At 37.1% G+C, this 16,602-nt stretch overlaps 1 protein-coding gene across 3 annotated transcripts in view; it reads left to right on the forward strand.

Annotated features, from left to right (window-relative positions):
* Window positions 1-16,602, forward strand: part of ipo11 (importin 11) — a 194,969-nt gene that overhangs the window by 17,190 nt on the left and 161,177 nt on the right. For all 3 annotated transcript variants that reach the window (XM_048209570.1, XM_048209572.1, XM_048209571.1), the window contains exons 3-5: window positions 4,307-4,407; window positions 8,417-8,489; window positions 15,322-15,525. In XM_048209570.1, the coding sequence (XP_048065527.1) occupies window positions 4,307-4,407; window positions 8,417-8,489; window positions 15,322-15,525 (378 nt within the window). The remainder of the gene's footprint in view (window positions 1-4,306; window positions 4,408-8,416; window positions 8,490-15,321; window positions 15,526-16,602) is intronic.

A 16,602-nucleotide genomic window follows, 5' to 3' on the forward strand; every position in this document is an offset into this window, starting at 1 on the left:
TCTTACACTTACTTTTTTCTGTGATGTCCAAAGAAATCTATGTAGACAAGTCTTGTGAAAATAGGTCAACCAGAACAAAAAAGAAATATTGTTTCTAGGATTACGATTCAAAACTTATTAGAGTAAACATCAGTGCACCTTTGACCCATTGGTGGTGCTAGAGGGTTTGAAAAACCAACTCTAAAATTGTAACAACTCATCCTGCATTATTAGACTTTTAAAAAATTCTTCTACACAGCCTTAGGGCAACTTCATACTTTTGACCCCCCCCAAAAAAAAATCTTCAGGATTTGCAGAAATGCCAGTTTCTGCTCTTGCGTTGTGTATGACTAAATCGTCTCTCTCTGTCTTTCAGAGAATGAGGTGTCTGTGGACCCTCAGGCCTTGCCAGTACAACCCCTCTTGTCCCCTAAGGGGGGCTCAGCAGTACTCCTTTTGTCATACAGCACTGGCTATGGTGGTGTAGATGTCCTCCCAAATCCTTTAAGCCCTCAAACTTGGCAGTGACGCTTTCGTCATTGAGGTTTAACATGAAATAGGAGTGCAAAGGAATGGAACACACTCTTACGTATCAGCAGAGTTTTTCCTTCAATGATTTCTGCAGGCGTCAACTTCGACTGCAGCTCTATAAGAATGTCTGTCACGTCCCATCAGTCTCTTATCTGTTTGTATTTGAGCCAACCTGCTGTCACTTGGTCCGTCACCCAAAGAAATCAGCCTGATTTGTATGGACTCTCAAATAGCTTATTTGTCTACCCAAATGGTGCTTTCGGTGACCTTGAGGTGAATTACGCGGAGGCGGCAGGTTGATTTTTCACAGTCATGTTTATTTGTCAGATGTCTATTGATATGATATTCACCTGTCACATTTTGAAAGCAATAAGCATCCGTTTGCGTCACAGAGCCATGTAATTTGCCGCTTGTTTTTTGCATGCAACAGAGACTTCTTCCTCACGGTTATCCTCGGTAATTTATTGCCTTGCGCTCATGGTCTTTTGTAGGAAATGGGTCTCTGTGGGTCACTCTTATCTGGAAGAGTGGAATGAGCCCTGGTCTCTGAGCAGCCGAGCGTGGGGGCTTTGGGGTATGGTGGGCCTGCGTCAGAGCCTGGCGGAGCTGCTCCCTCTTGAACGCAGCTGCTACTACATATTTATCAATGAGAATTAGCTCTCCGTGTCCTGCTCCTCACTCCCCGCACTCTTATTCAGGACATGGCATGCTGGATTAAACCCTGAAACTCACTCCACCGTGGAATAGCCTTTAATTATTCAGTGTTGGACTTTAGCCTCGCTAACCTAACTTGCCTCACCTCACCCCAGGAAATGCATAAATCCTGTTTTTTCACATTGCTGTGCATTTTTAAAGATTAAAGTTTGTTTCCGTATCACTAGTGGCACCAAATGGAAGTGCAAAAAATTATGACTTTAAAAAATTATTAAGAGACCAAGGTTGTGGCGAAACATATATTCTTATATTGACATAATCATATCTTATTTTCTCACAATAATCTGTTGATAATTGAATATTTGAACTTGCACTGCCAGCATATTTGTACCAATGTATTTTTATATTTACTAGAAATATTAATATTTTTAGTTTGTACATACACACTTAAATTTGGTGCCAATTTATTATATGTATATTATATATATTATATATTATTATTATTATTATTATTTTGAAAGAATTTAACACTTTTATTCGGTAAGGATGCATTCAATTGATGAAAGATGATTTGATTTCAAGTAAATGCTATTCTTATTAACTTCTTTGTATCAAAGAATCCTGAAAGAAATGTATCATTGTTTTATGTTACAAAAACGTAAAGCAGCACAACTGTTTTAAACAGTTTATTGAAAATAATAAATGTTACTCAAGCACTAAATCAACATATTTGGCCATGTTTCCACCGAAATTACTTTTAATTTGTCACTTTTTTCCCCCTAGAACTTTTTTCCCCTAGATCTGTTGCTGTCTGCGCTTCCATCACACCGTCTCCACCATCCCCGCTGGATTTCCTGCTCCGCATATAAAATGAATAAAGCCTGAACCTTGTCGTTGGTCCATCGGTCGTATTTTTTAAACTCCATTGTTGATTCGAATAGCTAACTACTGTTACTGCAAGCACCCAAAGTCCCTTTCAAGGAAAGTCTGTTCACTCGGTGGCCATATTGGCAATGCCTCCGGGCAGCTATTTCAGGCATCCAAGACCAAGTCCTATATATTTCAATGGGGGAATCCTGAAATCTCAAAAACTGCTTGGCGAACTCACAATTAAATAACATATTTCAAATCAGCAACAAAATCTGACATGAACTGTCCCATAAATGTTGTTTCTTATGCTCAAATAGCGTTAAAAAGCTTATTTTTTTAGGCTAGATTTGTCAATGAGCATGTGCAGTCCTAAGCGCAAGTCTCAGGTTTCTATGGGAACTGGAGTCTCTGAAAGCAGCTGTATTGACGCAATGACTTTTTTTTTTTCAATCAGCGATTGGCTCTTTAACTTAGAAAAAGGTGGGGCGTGGGGATGGGCGATATGACCTAAAAAAATTATCACGATAATTTCAGGTATTTATTGCGGTAACGATACCAATGATATATACTCAATAAATACCAATATATATATACCATAAACTTGATAATAAAACAAACCATTTAAAACAAAACGAACTGGATTAGAAACTGAATTATTAAGTATAAGTATCATAACCTTATTATTATAAAATATACCTAAACTGAGTGCTTGCCTGTGTGTAATCAAACGCATCATTTTATTCTGGAGACTGAACTCGCGCTCTGCTGCCACACTGGAGCGCGCTCACCACCTACTGGGCAGGGGTGGGTATTACATTTACAAACTACATCAGCCTCAGTAATCTGTCAAAATGACGGACGCGACCTCGTGTATATATATGTCACACGACCGCAGTGGCGCGGTTGTCATGCCGACCGTAACAGCCCTAACTGTATCAAAAAGTAAATCCCAACTATGTCTTCAGATAGTTTACAAAATATATCTGTGACGCAGCTCTCTGTGTACGCGCTTCGGATGAGTACACACAAATCTCCTCACAGCGCGCGCAAGTTCCCTTTTGCGTCTTACAGTTGAATGTTTAAAGTGGGAACTGGCAAGGTTTAAATGAGTTTAGTTTAAACAGTAGCAACGTGAGATGTTCAGGTCTCACCTGCACTCGCGCGCAACACCCGGGTGATGACGGCGTGAATGACATACGGCTCATTCATTGAACATTTGTTTATAGTGATTACGGTAGTTTGCTTTGCATCCGATTTTCTATAACCAAATTAGTTACAAATTGTGAAGGGAACTCCTCGCTTAACAACAAGCTGCTCCTCAGCCTCACGTCTGCCTTTCGTCATGCTTGTTTTAACTCCGGATGTGAACAGTGAATCGGTCTCGCACGAAAGTACGTCAACAACTAGACTTATCGTAATTATCGCAAGGAGACAAATTTTTATCATGAGGAGAATTTTCAACGGTATTTATCACAAACTATAATATCGCCCATCCCTAGTGGGGCGTATTTCACCATATTGCGTGTTGCAGTTTCTCCCATTCATAACTAATAGGAGTGAACCGTCTTTCTATATTTATAGTCTTTGACACACCACAACAGACTTTTAAAAATGGTGGTTAAAATAAAATGCTGCGTCCAGTCAACCAGTCAGCATGCACAGCGCCCAAGTCCACCCCCGAAAGTTCCTGAACTTTGAAAAAGTACTACCTCGTGAGCAGGGACTTTCTGAGGGGGAAATTTTTACCCGTAACTTCATTTAGACCCTGGTGCCTGTGGTCGAAACACACCGAGTACCAACCTTAAAGTCCCTATTTCCTGGGGAAAGTTCCTGCGGTGGAAACGCAGGCTTTTGAGTGATTTCTGAAGGATCGTGTGACACTGCAGACTGGAGTAATGATGCTGAAAATTCAGCTTTGCCATCAGAGGAATAAATTACATTTTAACATTAATTAAAATAGCAAATGGTTCTTTTAATTTATAAAAAATTCACAATGTTACTGGTTTTGATCAAATAAATGCAGCCTTAGTGAGCATAAGTGACTTTCAAAAACTTTTAAAAATCTTCCCCCATATGTTGAAATGATTTGTGTGTGTGTACTGTATATATTTTTTCTTTATAAAAGATATTTGTTGCAATCAGTATGGTGGCCTGTTATCATTTACAGAATGAAGCACAACAGTTCAAACTTTTCACTTCACCCCAAAGTTTGTTTGATTATTTTTGGGTTTATAGCTTAATTTCTTACTCTTTTCTCTTTGGTTTTGCTCAGAGCATCTTCAATAATCACTTGCTGGACGTCAATGTGAGATGGCTAGCTGTCCTTTATTTCAAGAATGGTATTGATCGCTACTGGAGAAGAGTTGCACCCCAGTAAGTACATCTGATTCTTCATCACCATTTCTAGACTTTTCTATCAAGGCTGTTACTTTAACTGAGAGATGAGCATGATGTTCATTTTAGAGATGTCTTCATCGCCCACATAGAACCATTATTACATTTTACATCAAAGCAGCCTAGCAAAATCTAAACTAATAAAAGCCCATTAAGAACATCAATGTCTAATGTAAAATTACATTGAATGTTTTTGTTACAATGATTTCTGTCATAACTTATTTAGTGATAGCTGGAACTGCACTGATTAAAATCCAGATTCCATTCAAATGTACTAATTTGAAATGCATTTTGTTTTGTATTTGAACAACTAGTGGTGACTAAGCCTTCATAAGAGTCATATTCATTTTTTAACAGAACAGCATTTTGTCCTGATGTCATAGGATCCTAAATGCGAATGCAATGCAGTGGGATTTATAATTTCTGCTGGTTTCATAAAGTTTCATTGTTGAAAATGAAGCTAAAAATGGGTGTTCATTTTATGGATTCCCCCAAGTATTTAAAGATGTTATAAACTAATTATGCATCACTAGCAGCACCAGATGGAATTGCAAACATAATGTCTTCAATTGTTCCCACAATCAGTTATTCTAGCTCAGGGATTTTTTTTTTTCAATAACATTTCGACAATAGTAACTTTTATTAGGTCCATAGACAACTGAAAACAAATAAATTATGGAGTTCATTTTGCTGTGGTTTCACTTTGAGCTTGAGTTACCACCCGAGAAGCATCAATCCTCTTTGTGTGTGCGCATGTGATTGAGTGAAGAAAAACGCACAGTTTTACGTCAAATGTGTTTACTTGAATACTCGCCAAGGTGGGCATTTTGACATTTTTGTGTGCATTTGACCATTTAGGCGCCCAACTGAAGACAAAAAAATGTTATTATGCTTGGCAGAAAGCATCCTGTCAGTAGCGGATTTATTTCTCTTTTGCGGCTTATTGCGCTTTTAGTATTTTTTTTTTTTTTATCAAGCACATCCCCTGCTCTTTACTTTAAATTTATAGGACATAAAAGGTCTCTGGAGCAAAAGTACCCAGTGAAATGTTTGTCTCTTGGCACAGCAGAGCACTTGTTGCGATAAAAGGATATGTTTCATGATACTCGTGAACAGCACTGAACACACACTTTGGCTGGTACCACTTAATATATATATTATTATTATAAATTAACTTTGGTAGGCTGTACGTCAAAGGAATTGTAATTGGCTCCTTTTTCTGCAGGACGCTAGTGATTTTTATTTTTATTTTTATTTTTATCGATCATTTGTTGGTAAAGGTTGAGAGACCAGGCGAGCCACATTTTTTGTTAAAGAGCTAAGTGTGGCTCGTGAGCCATAGGCTTTCAACCGCTATTCTAGCCTATAACTTAAGCTGTTTGCAGAGGACAGCATTCAAGTTTTCTGATTGGTTAACATCCGTGGGCAGTGTTTGGATTTTTTTTTTTTAATGTGTGTTTACAGAGCCTGGGGCAATGTGCTGTTTCTTAGGACACTTATTTCAGATAGTACAGTAGAAACATTGTGTATGTTCATGGGCCTGCAAAAATCCTGCTTACAGCATTTTTAAAAGTTATATTTGTATGGTATTAATGTGTTATGTATTAATTAGAGCTCGGTATTGTCAGCTACTTCACAATATTATAGACGTCATGATACAACAATCTTATTGTGAGTATTATACACAAATACATAACAATCAATGCATCACAATTGAAACGTGAGATATATGAGATAACGGTTTCAGTCTCTCATACGGTTCGCTCCAATTATTGGAAATTATATGCATGAATGCATGAAAAACATCAATAAAAGACATGAAGTGTCGATGGAGTATTCAGGTGAAATAGAATTACAATGTAAGATTGTCCAGCGTAACTGCACCTCTTTAAATTCTCCTTGTGTTGTTGCTCTGTCGTTTTGTCCTTCGGCCTTCAGAGGTGACAGACCAGCTGATTCAGATAGACTCTTACTTTAGTGCTTCTGTCACCTGTGGCCTCAGTGAACATCTAATTAATTTGAGGCTGTTGCCCTGCTGTAATTCACAGAAACTCTTCAGTGAGATTCTGGTTAGTGAGTGAACCACTGGAGATTTCCACTCAGCTGAACAAAAGTGCTCAGTCCTCAAAGGTGTACTAGGTTTAAAGGGTGAGATTGCTTTCTCTCTCAGCCATCTTAGAACAATATGTACTGGTGCTTTAATGCTATTGTCACTGCACTGAATTATACATGGAAAATGAGTTAATAAAATATTTAAGTTTTTTTTTTTTTTTTTTTTTTTTTTTTTTTTAATATAAATACAACCATTCAAGTCTTTATAATTTTTGTAAGTCTCTTATGCTCTTAAGATTGCATTTATTTGAACAAAAGTACAGGAAAAACAGTACAAATATTATAGATTTTCTATTTGAATATATTTAAAAATGTAATTTATTCCTGTGATGGCAAAGCTGGATTTTCAGCATCATTACTCCAGGCTTCAATGTCACATGATCCTTCAGAAATCATTCTAATATTCTGATTTGGTGCTTTATTATTATTATTATTATTATTATTATTATCAACAATGTTGAAAACAGTTGTGCTGCTTAATATTTTTTGTGGAAACCATGATAAATTTTTTGTCATGTTTCTTTGATGAATAGAAAGTACAAAAGAACAGCCTTTAACTGAAATAGAAATTTTCTGTAACAATTACAAATTAAATTGTTATTGTCACTTTTGATCAATTGAATAATCCTTGATGAGTAAAAGTATTAATTTCTTCCAATATAATAATAACCAAATCCAAACTTTTAAACAATTGTGTAATTGGACAAAACTGTTTAATTTTAAAACTTTATTTATTTTATTTTTTAATTGAGTTGGATATCAGTTGTTCTATAGTTTGCAATTATTATTATTATTTTTTTTTTTGTTAAACATTTTTCTTGAAAAGTGTGCTTGGGCTGTCTTTATTAAAAATAAATGTCGCTTATATTGATATTTTGTATCTAATGATATTCATACTTTTTTTTTTTTTTTTTTTTTTTTTTTATGTGGCATATTGATGTCAAAATAACCAACCACAATACCAAGTCAGTACTGAAATTTTAAAAATGTGATGCTTTTGTGGGCTGTTGAGTGGATTTGTAAACACCTGATTGGCCATTGTGTTCACTCACTCATCAGATATGTTTGTGATTGGCTACAACAGGAGTTGTGCGCAATCTAACTTCCGTATTCTGTAAAACAGATCAGATCGCTTCCAGTTTAGGTCTTTTGTATGTTCTTTGTGAAAAAATTAGCTGTTTTATTCAAGATAACTTAAAAGGAGCAAGCAAAGATGAGCATAACTGATTTCCCCCACATATGCAGATTGATATTTAAAAGCTTTTTTCATTTTTCTTCTTCACACTAACATTTAGATATTTAATAGAATAAAACACCTATAACAATGTGAACTAGGTAGTTTCACTGATTACCTTAAAAGTCCATAGATATGCCGTCAGTTCATACTGCTGTTAATACTTTCTCTGACAAACGGATGCAATGAGACCAGTTTTCCGGTTTGGTCATGTGACGTTCGACATATACCCTATGATCAACAATTCAAGAACATGCTGTAAATAGACATCAATGATGCTCTTTACCGAGCGCTTACACAGATACACATGGGAATGCTCCTGCTTTCAAAACACTCAAATTCAAACAATCAAACACTCCCATACGTTGATCACCGTAGCCAATCACAGAGATATCTGATGAGCTCGTGAACACAAAGGCCAATCAGAAGTGTTAACGAATCCGCTCAACAGTGTTCAAAGCGTCACATTTTTAAAATTTCAGCACCGACTTGGTACCGCGGTCTGTACTTTTGACAACACTAGTGGCATAAGTGTCCAAATACTTTTTTTGGTCACTATTTTGTTCTGTTTCAGAGACACTAGATTCAGTATTGACAACATCCTTTCTACCTCTCACTCTCTGTATCTCTCTTTCTCCTCAGCGCTCTCTCAGAAGAAGAGAAGACATCCCTCCGTGCAGGTCTCATCACTAATTTTAACGAGCCGGTCAACCAGGTTAGTGTGCACATACGGTTATACATACATACATACATACATACACACACACACACACACACACACACACACACACACACACACACACACACACACACACACAGACACACAGACTTGTCACATAAAGAGAAATGCAGTTAATTCCTTGACCATATGCTCTACCTGTCCTGTTTATGATCAGTCATCCATTAAAATAAACTACCAGACATGATTGAGTACCATTTTTAAACTCTTCTGTTTAGTGGGTGAGAGTCTGATCTGTGATTCTATTGAAAGATCAATGGGACTGGAGTCGAAAAGCACTTAAAGTCTGCGCTGTAATGTGTTGTTGAGCAATGCTGGAGTCATTGATTTTTTTGGGCAGTTTTATATATTGCATTAATTCAAACCTTGAGTTTGATTAAGCCTGAATCATTATATGAAAAGTCATTAAATAAAGAGGAGTGACATCCATGGATTTGAATGAACATCTATTCTGTATCTAAAAACGAAATAGGCAAAGTTATTATGAGAAGTTTTAACTAGTAACTCTGGTAGTAATGGATAATGTAAGTTAAGGAGAATGTAACGTTTTGATTATTGGTTGATGTTGATTTTGAGGGAATGTGGAGGAAAACGCAGGCTTTTTTTTTTTTGACAAGTTAAAAATAGAGAAACATATCTTTTATACACTCATTTATCATAATATTTTTCTAATTTCTTATTTTTTTCCCCACTACATTTGTTTCTGTGTTGTGCAGGGTTTTTGGATGGGATGGTATTGCACACTGTTTAGTTTATTTATTGGCTAATGACTGTGCTCAATTCTTGTTGTGGAGTAACGTCACATGCACATTAAAATTAATTGTAGGCTTAACAGTGCTTTCTCATTATAGACCATGGCTGACACTGCACAAATATCTAGAGACTTTAGTGAATGAAGTAGATGTAGTACACAAACACTGCCCTGTTATTTCCATATTGGATGAAGACGTGGAAACAAAATGTGAGAATACAAATGTAAATAAATGTATAGAAGCATGTTTCCGATGGAATAAAAAATAAAAAAGGTAATTGTGACATTTATCTCACTCTTCTGACTTTATTCTTGCAATTGTGAGTTTACATCTTACAATTCTGATTTTTTTTAACTCACAATTACGAGTTTATATCTCACAATTGAGAAATTAAGTCACCATTCCGACTTATTTCCTCACTATTGCGAGTTTATATCTAGCAATTCTTACTTTTTTTCTCAGAATTGTGAGATTTAAACTTCTAACTTTTTCTTGCAATTGCAAGTTTATATCCCTCAATTCTGACTTTATGGGGCGGTGTCCTGGACAGAGATTAAGCCTAGTCCTAGAATAAAATGGCCCTTTAAACCAGAATAACAGAAATCTGCTTTCTCTGTCATGGTTTAAAATAGTCCAGTCCAGAGTTTAACAAGCTGATATCCTGGAGGAAGACTAGAGCTACTCCAGGACTAAATTGAGGCTTAAATTAAACCTACCAGGAGGCAGGTTTAACTTCAGATTAACACGGTGTTTTAAAGAAGACACATGTATTACTTGGATATATATCGATATTGATATACACTGCAGTGTTTCCCATACATTAACTAGACTGCGGCGGCCCGCCACATGTCCCGCCAGTCTCAAAATGAAACGGAAATTAGACTTGTCGCGATATTTAAATAACCGTCAGATAATTGCGCTCTTTTATATGGCAAAAGTGGGAGTCATAGAGCAAAAGAAATAGACTAGCACCAATTAAGTTTTCGTGCATTATATTCAAACTCATCTGAAGCCATTTCATAGCATCATGTGAGGGATAGAAGAATATGTGCATCATTAAATTTAAAGCTGCTGTCCGCAATTTTTCCTCTTTGTCGCCATCTATGTTTGAAACATGCGATTGCAGTCATATGCGGAACAGTTATCTGTACGTGCGTTGTGCCTCGGTACAGCTCGTCAGCGCGGATGAATCTAATGCTTGCTGTCAGTCACCACACCGGTGTGAATACTGTATTTTAGAATCACAGATTCTACATCTTGAAAGTATGAACAATATAAGAATTTTCACTGGAAAATATCATCTGAACAAATAAGTAACATGTCTGCCACTTTTGTTTAGACCAACTGAGGAAGAAAGCATTAGGCCTACAATAAATCGCGCTGCCAATGATGATTAAATCTAACGATCGCTTAGCTCGGATCATGCCAAACCGTGCAAATGATTATTACTGTTATATTGTTCTCAAATTGTTATTGTTAACAACATCAGCATTGTGTGACTGTGTATTTAGTGTGTATTAGCGTTACCTGTAGATTTCAATTTCTGTAGTCACTCCACAGTCCAAGTCTTTTGCTTTTTGGCTACGGCTGAATCTCCAGCTGTCACTGATGATTGTCATTTGGATCTTTCTGGATTACAATCCACCATCAAAATTATTAGTTTAATTATTTCAGCTGCTGTGAGAAAAGGCTATAAATGTGTCGCTACCGGCAGCATCCTCACATGATAAAACTGACAAGCCTCTTGACAGGACTCCTTCCTTTGTTTACGGACGTGACGTAATGACGCACAGAGGAACTGCTGCATGCTCAAATTTCCCGCGGAAATCCGCCATGTCGCTCTTATTATAAAACATTATTACAAGCTTACTGTTGTGAATCGAGACAAGATAATTAGATAGTTTTGAACACTGGCTGGTTATGTACATGTTCAAAAGTTGATTTTGGATCATTTTTAACCAAAAAAAGTTGCGGACTGCAGCTTTAAGTTCACGGAAACTCGTCTTCCCTCCGCTGCAGCTGTCAATCATTCTCTGTTCAGCCCTCAAACAGCGCATCGCGTTAAGCCGAGTTCAGACTGCACGATTTTAGCCCCGATTTTGCCTCGCCGACAGGTTTTGAGAAATCGCCGACAAATGCCCGAAATCACAGGCAAATCGGTGCTCGTTCACGCGAGTGACAATCACGCAGTGTGAATGAGCAAAGACGCGATCTGAGAGAATCGCCGACGAGTCGCCGACGCCCGTGAGATATTTGGCATGCTAAATATCTGGACCTGTCGGCGATTCAAACTCCTGCTGTGTGAAAAGTGTTCTGACTGAAAACTACATCGGCGATGACCGACAGCCAATGAGAGAGCAAGATACAGAGCAGCGGGGAGTTCGGGGAGGAGTTATAGACCACAACATCAGCCAGCATGGCTTCATTCACATAAACATTACAATTCTATCAAACGGAAACAAAACACAAACATTTGCTTGGCCATCCACAACAGCAGCACATTGAAAAGTTATGTATTTACCTCCAACTCTCGTTGCAGAACACACAATCCACAGTCTACCCAACCATTTCCTCCTCCATATTTTTCTTTTCTTTTTCTTATATTCGCTGCAAATCAGCGCACAGGCAACTCGTATTGCAAGCTTCTTGCGGACTACCGTTTTTAATAATAATAATAACTCCGGTCCTGCACGCGTGATATCGCGTTGTTTCCTTGTCACATCTCGCGTGTGTTTGGTTGTGAAACGTAGTTTGCGTGCCAGACAGAGTTGTCGGCGATTCTTCCTATTGTAAAGTCATGCAGTGTGAAACCCTCTGTCGCCGATCCATCGTGCAGTCTGAACACAGCAGCGACTGAATGCTGGCCAAGATAGTCATGCAGTGTGAAAAGAACAGTGATCCAACTACTTTGAAAATCGTGCAGTCTGAACTCGGCTTTAGGTAACGACAGTCAGCACGGTAAAACTCTTCAATAGAGGGTATGCATCGACGTCACTTTCCCGCCGAAAACGCGTTCCCTCAGTTGGACTGAGTGGTAAAAGAACCTGTTGCATGACTGGATTTAACAGGGGAAACTGCGAAAACTCGAGTAAAACTAACGAATTACACTAAAGGTTGGGCTCAAAAGTTTTCCTTACAACTTGTCAAATAAACCTAATCCATGGATATTGACATGCAGCCAGGAGTCGTGTTTCCTGATATTTATATGTGCCTGATTTGACGGTGGGGAAATACATAAAGCAAATCTGCCAGTGAACGCTTTATATAACTACAATATAGGTAGGTTTAAATCCGCGTAATCACTTATATCAATGTTATATCGTCATATTGTCCAGCCCTAAAACATATAACGTATAGTTTTATAGTATAGTTTTTGTCAGTGTTGTTTATTTAAAAACACGCAATTATGCAGAATATAAGATGGTAAATATTTAATTGAGTTGTCAACATAATATATAACAATACAATACATACGGTATGATTTTACCTCAAAATCCAACAATTTGACACAAAATGATAACTGCAAATCCATGTTTCTCTGCTGGAGTCGAGCTGTTTCTGTGAATTGCAGTAATCCATTTGCCTTTTTTTCTGTAGCTTTCGCAAGTTTTTAAATGTATACCTCAGGTTTTGTGTCAAAGCTATTTATACAGTCAGTCGCAAAGCTCTTTTCCGTTTTGGACGTGTTTTGTGTGTTTTTCGCGACATTCACGCTGAAAACCAATGCTGCCGCTCAGTCTTTTGCATAGGTCTTTTGCCACTCAGCGGCGTGAGCGCAGTCGTCACTTCCGCTATGCCCGCCGCCATATTTGTGTCCGGTCACAGCTGCGCGCTCTGTTTAAGTCTATGGTGACAGCAGCTACAACTACCAGAGGAAGGCCAACGAAAAACTCTCAGAAGGTTCACAACAAGTTTACAATATGTCTGGGATATGTGGTGCTGTTAGCCGTTTCAACAGTCGTCAGAACTACAAATTTATTTGATCCCAAAGGAGTTAGCTCGGCAGAAATATTGGCTTCATTCAGAAAGGACCATACCACTGGCAGCCAAACAGCAATGCACAACATTAATAACTGCTGGGACTGTCATTTACATAAGATTATAATTGTATACAATATTGTATTAAAATATTGTGAATAGTTGCTGTGTTTCGGCGTGTTATTACAGGATGAACAAATTAACGACACGAGCTGCCTACATTACTTAGTTCAAGTCGGGTGTGTCTCATACGTCCTGAAAAGTGAAGCTGAATTTTCATGTTAGTGTTTTTTTTTTTGGAGATTACCATTGTGGTGAAGTGTTGAGCTTGTGCTTGGGTTAAGGACCTGCTAACAATAATTGCTTTTTTTTTTTTTTTTTTTTTTATATAAATATAATGAAGCACCCACTATGATAGTGCTTTGGCTCAAACCAGTATCATTTCTGGACTGCCAACACAGATTATCCCATGTGTAAATAGTTATGTTTAGTTTGTTGCTATGCAAAGGACAAAACAAAAGCATTAATAATCATATGATTATTATATATATACAATTCATCTATTTAAAAAGAATTCATTACAAACAGATTTCCAGGTGTTTCTTCTTTTTTTTCACAGCTGATGTATTTTGCTTGCTTTAAAATAAATGTCTCTTGTTTAGTTAAGTTTTTATATTGGAGTCTTTTTTTCTGCAATTGTTTTCCTTGGATTTGCTTCTGAGTTCCATGCAATTTTAAGCTTTTCTTGGTTCATTCCATGTTTTACAGGCAACCTCTCTCATGCTAATTCAGATTTGCACAGTTGGTTTTAAATTAATCTGGTTTATTTTAATTCAAGACTCCATAGTCCAGGTTTTAGTAATCTGTGTTTCAGAAAGCCATTTTTTAAACCACGATTAACTATTCTGGATTAAGGGCTATCCTGTCTTAATTTAAACACTGTCCGGGAAACCGCCCCAAAAACTTGCAATTGCGAGTTTATATCTCGCAATTGTCAGAAATGTGAAAAAATTGCAATGATTTTTTTAATACATTTATTTATTTATTTTATCTGGTTTTTATTCGGTAGCTCAACTGTAGGATACAACACTAGCAACCACAAGATCATGGGTTTAAACAAGCATAATGGTGAAATGCATTGTAAGTTGCTTTGAAAAAAAAGTGTATGCTAAATGCATATTTGTAAATGAGAATTGATTTTGATATGTACAGAATGTACCACTAATTATTCCCATTATTACAAAACAGATCACTAGAATGGAACATTTTGGAACTTTGGTCTAATTTGCAATTATAATCTTGGTTACAACATTGCTGTGTAATTTGCATTGAGTATGAGATAATCAGAACAGATTACTGTTTTGCCCAAAAAAAAATACACACAACAAAACACGCAAATAAAAACAACTGTGCATCACATGCACACAATGATTTTTCATAGTTTCTGCCACCGAAACCATTGGTTACCCACTGCATCAACAATTCAGTATTTTTTGGCCTTCAAATCTCTTTAATATAAATATAGTTGAATAAAACATTATTATTAATTAGATGAATTCATTTTTAAATGCACAATAAGTGGCTGCAATGACATTTTAGGACACTCCTTCCAGTTATCAGTGATTGTTGAATGTTGCTTTTTTGATTTTAGTGAACAATTCTAAAATGTGTACATTTTACCCGATCCTCCTCAGTATTGAATATTTAGTTACATGTAAATATGGTGTAAGAAATTGAAATATGCTAAATTATAAGTCTTCTCCTTCATTACATCCACAATGTCAAAGAGATTTGATTGCTTAAATTGCTGCTTTAATGGTGGTAACACTTCTGCATTTATGGATATTGGATTAATTACTTTAATTAAAATGGTTAATTTAAATCTCATTTAAGACCATTTAAGACATGTTTGAAAGCCCTAAATGCCCTCAGGAAATGAGGACTGTTACTTCAATAGTCATTCATTTCACATTTAAAAGAATATTTATACGTTCACACAGACAGCTGTGACGCTGTGATTGAAATCTGCTTCTGGACGTGTCCTTGAAATCCCTTTTAAAGCTGCCTTTGTATTGCAGATCGCCACCCAGATTGCAGTGCTCATCGCTAAAGTGGCACGTCTGGACTGTCCTCGGCAGTGGCCCGAGCTGATCCCTATTCTGCTGGAGTCTGTGAAGGTCCAGGACAGTCTTCAGCAGCATAGAGCCCTGCTTACGTTCTACCACGTCACAAAGACTCTGGCCTCCAAACGCCTCGCCACCGATAGGAGACTCTTCCAGGATGTGAGTAGAGCTCTCATGCTCCTTGCATTCATTTGTTATTTTCTGCTCAACCATTCTCTTTAGAATTATCCCTGCTGGTCAGGATTGTTACATGTCGCATTTTGCTTTTCTTTGTGCAAGGGATGATATTCAGTGAAATATTGATTAATGTTTAAATTAGTTTATTATGTAAGAAGAAAGACACCACAGAGTGATGCAAGAGAAATGAAACTAGCACAATGTAGGAGATTGGTTGCCTTGGACAATGCTCATATGCGATTGACAAACCAAAATCAAGTATTTCTTAGAGCGTCATGGAAATTTTAAAATGGAACAAAAAAGGAAATTAATTAAATGTTAAAACTTCATGGAAATTCCCATAGTGAAAATATGGCTTTTAAGTTAAAGGATTAGTTCACTTTAAAATGAAAATTACCCTAAGCTTTACTCACCCTCAAGACATCCTAGGTGTATATGAATTTCTTTTTTTGGATGAACACAATCAGAGTTATATTAATAAATATCCTGACGCATCTAAGCTTTATAATGGCAGTGAATGGGACCAACAATAATGAGCTGAAGAAAGTGCTTCCATCCATCATAAACGTACTCCACACAGCTCTGGGGGGTTAATAATAGCCTTCTGAAGCGACGAGATGCATTTGTGTAAGAAAAATATCCATATTTAACAAGTTATAAAGTAAAATATCTCAAAATATATTTTGCTTTGGATAGATGCACTTTCTTGAGCTTCATACTCGTTGATCCCGTTCACTGCCATTATAAAGCTTAGAAGCTCTTTCTTATTCGCTTTCTGCTCTTATATTCCCTCTCCATTTTCCACCTTTTTTTTTTTTTGATTAGAGAGCATCTTAGCAACTTTCAGTGAAATAGACTGTCATTCATCATTTTTCCTGCTGTACAAGCACCTGCCTCTAGGAGGCATTGTTAAGCTGTGCACATGCACACCCTCTGCCCCAGTTCACTGAGCATCCCAGGAGATGTTCGAGCACTCCTGTGTGAAATATCAGCAGATGTTTTGACTTCGAGCTGCATCACATATTTTCCCTCTCTTCTGCATTTAACTGATGTTCTGAC

This window comes from Megalobrama amblycephala, linkage group LG12 (assembly GCF_018812025.1).
Source record: "Megalobrama amblycephala isolate DHTTF-2021 linkage group LG12, ASM1881202v1, whole genome shotgun sequence".
Taxonomy (NCBI): domain Eukaryota; kingdom Metazoa; phylum Chordata; class Actinopteri; order Cypriniformes; family Xenocyprididae; genus Megalobrama; species Megalobrama amblycephala.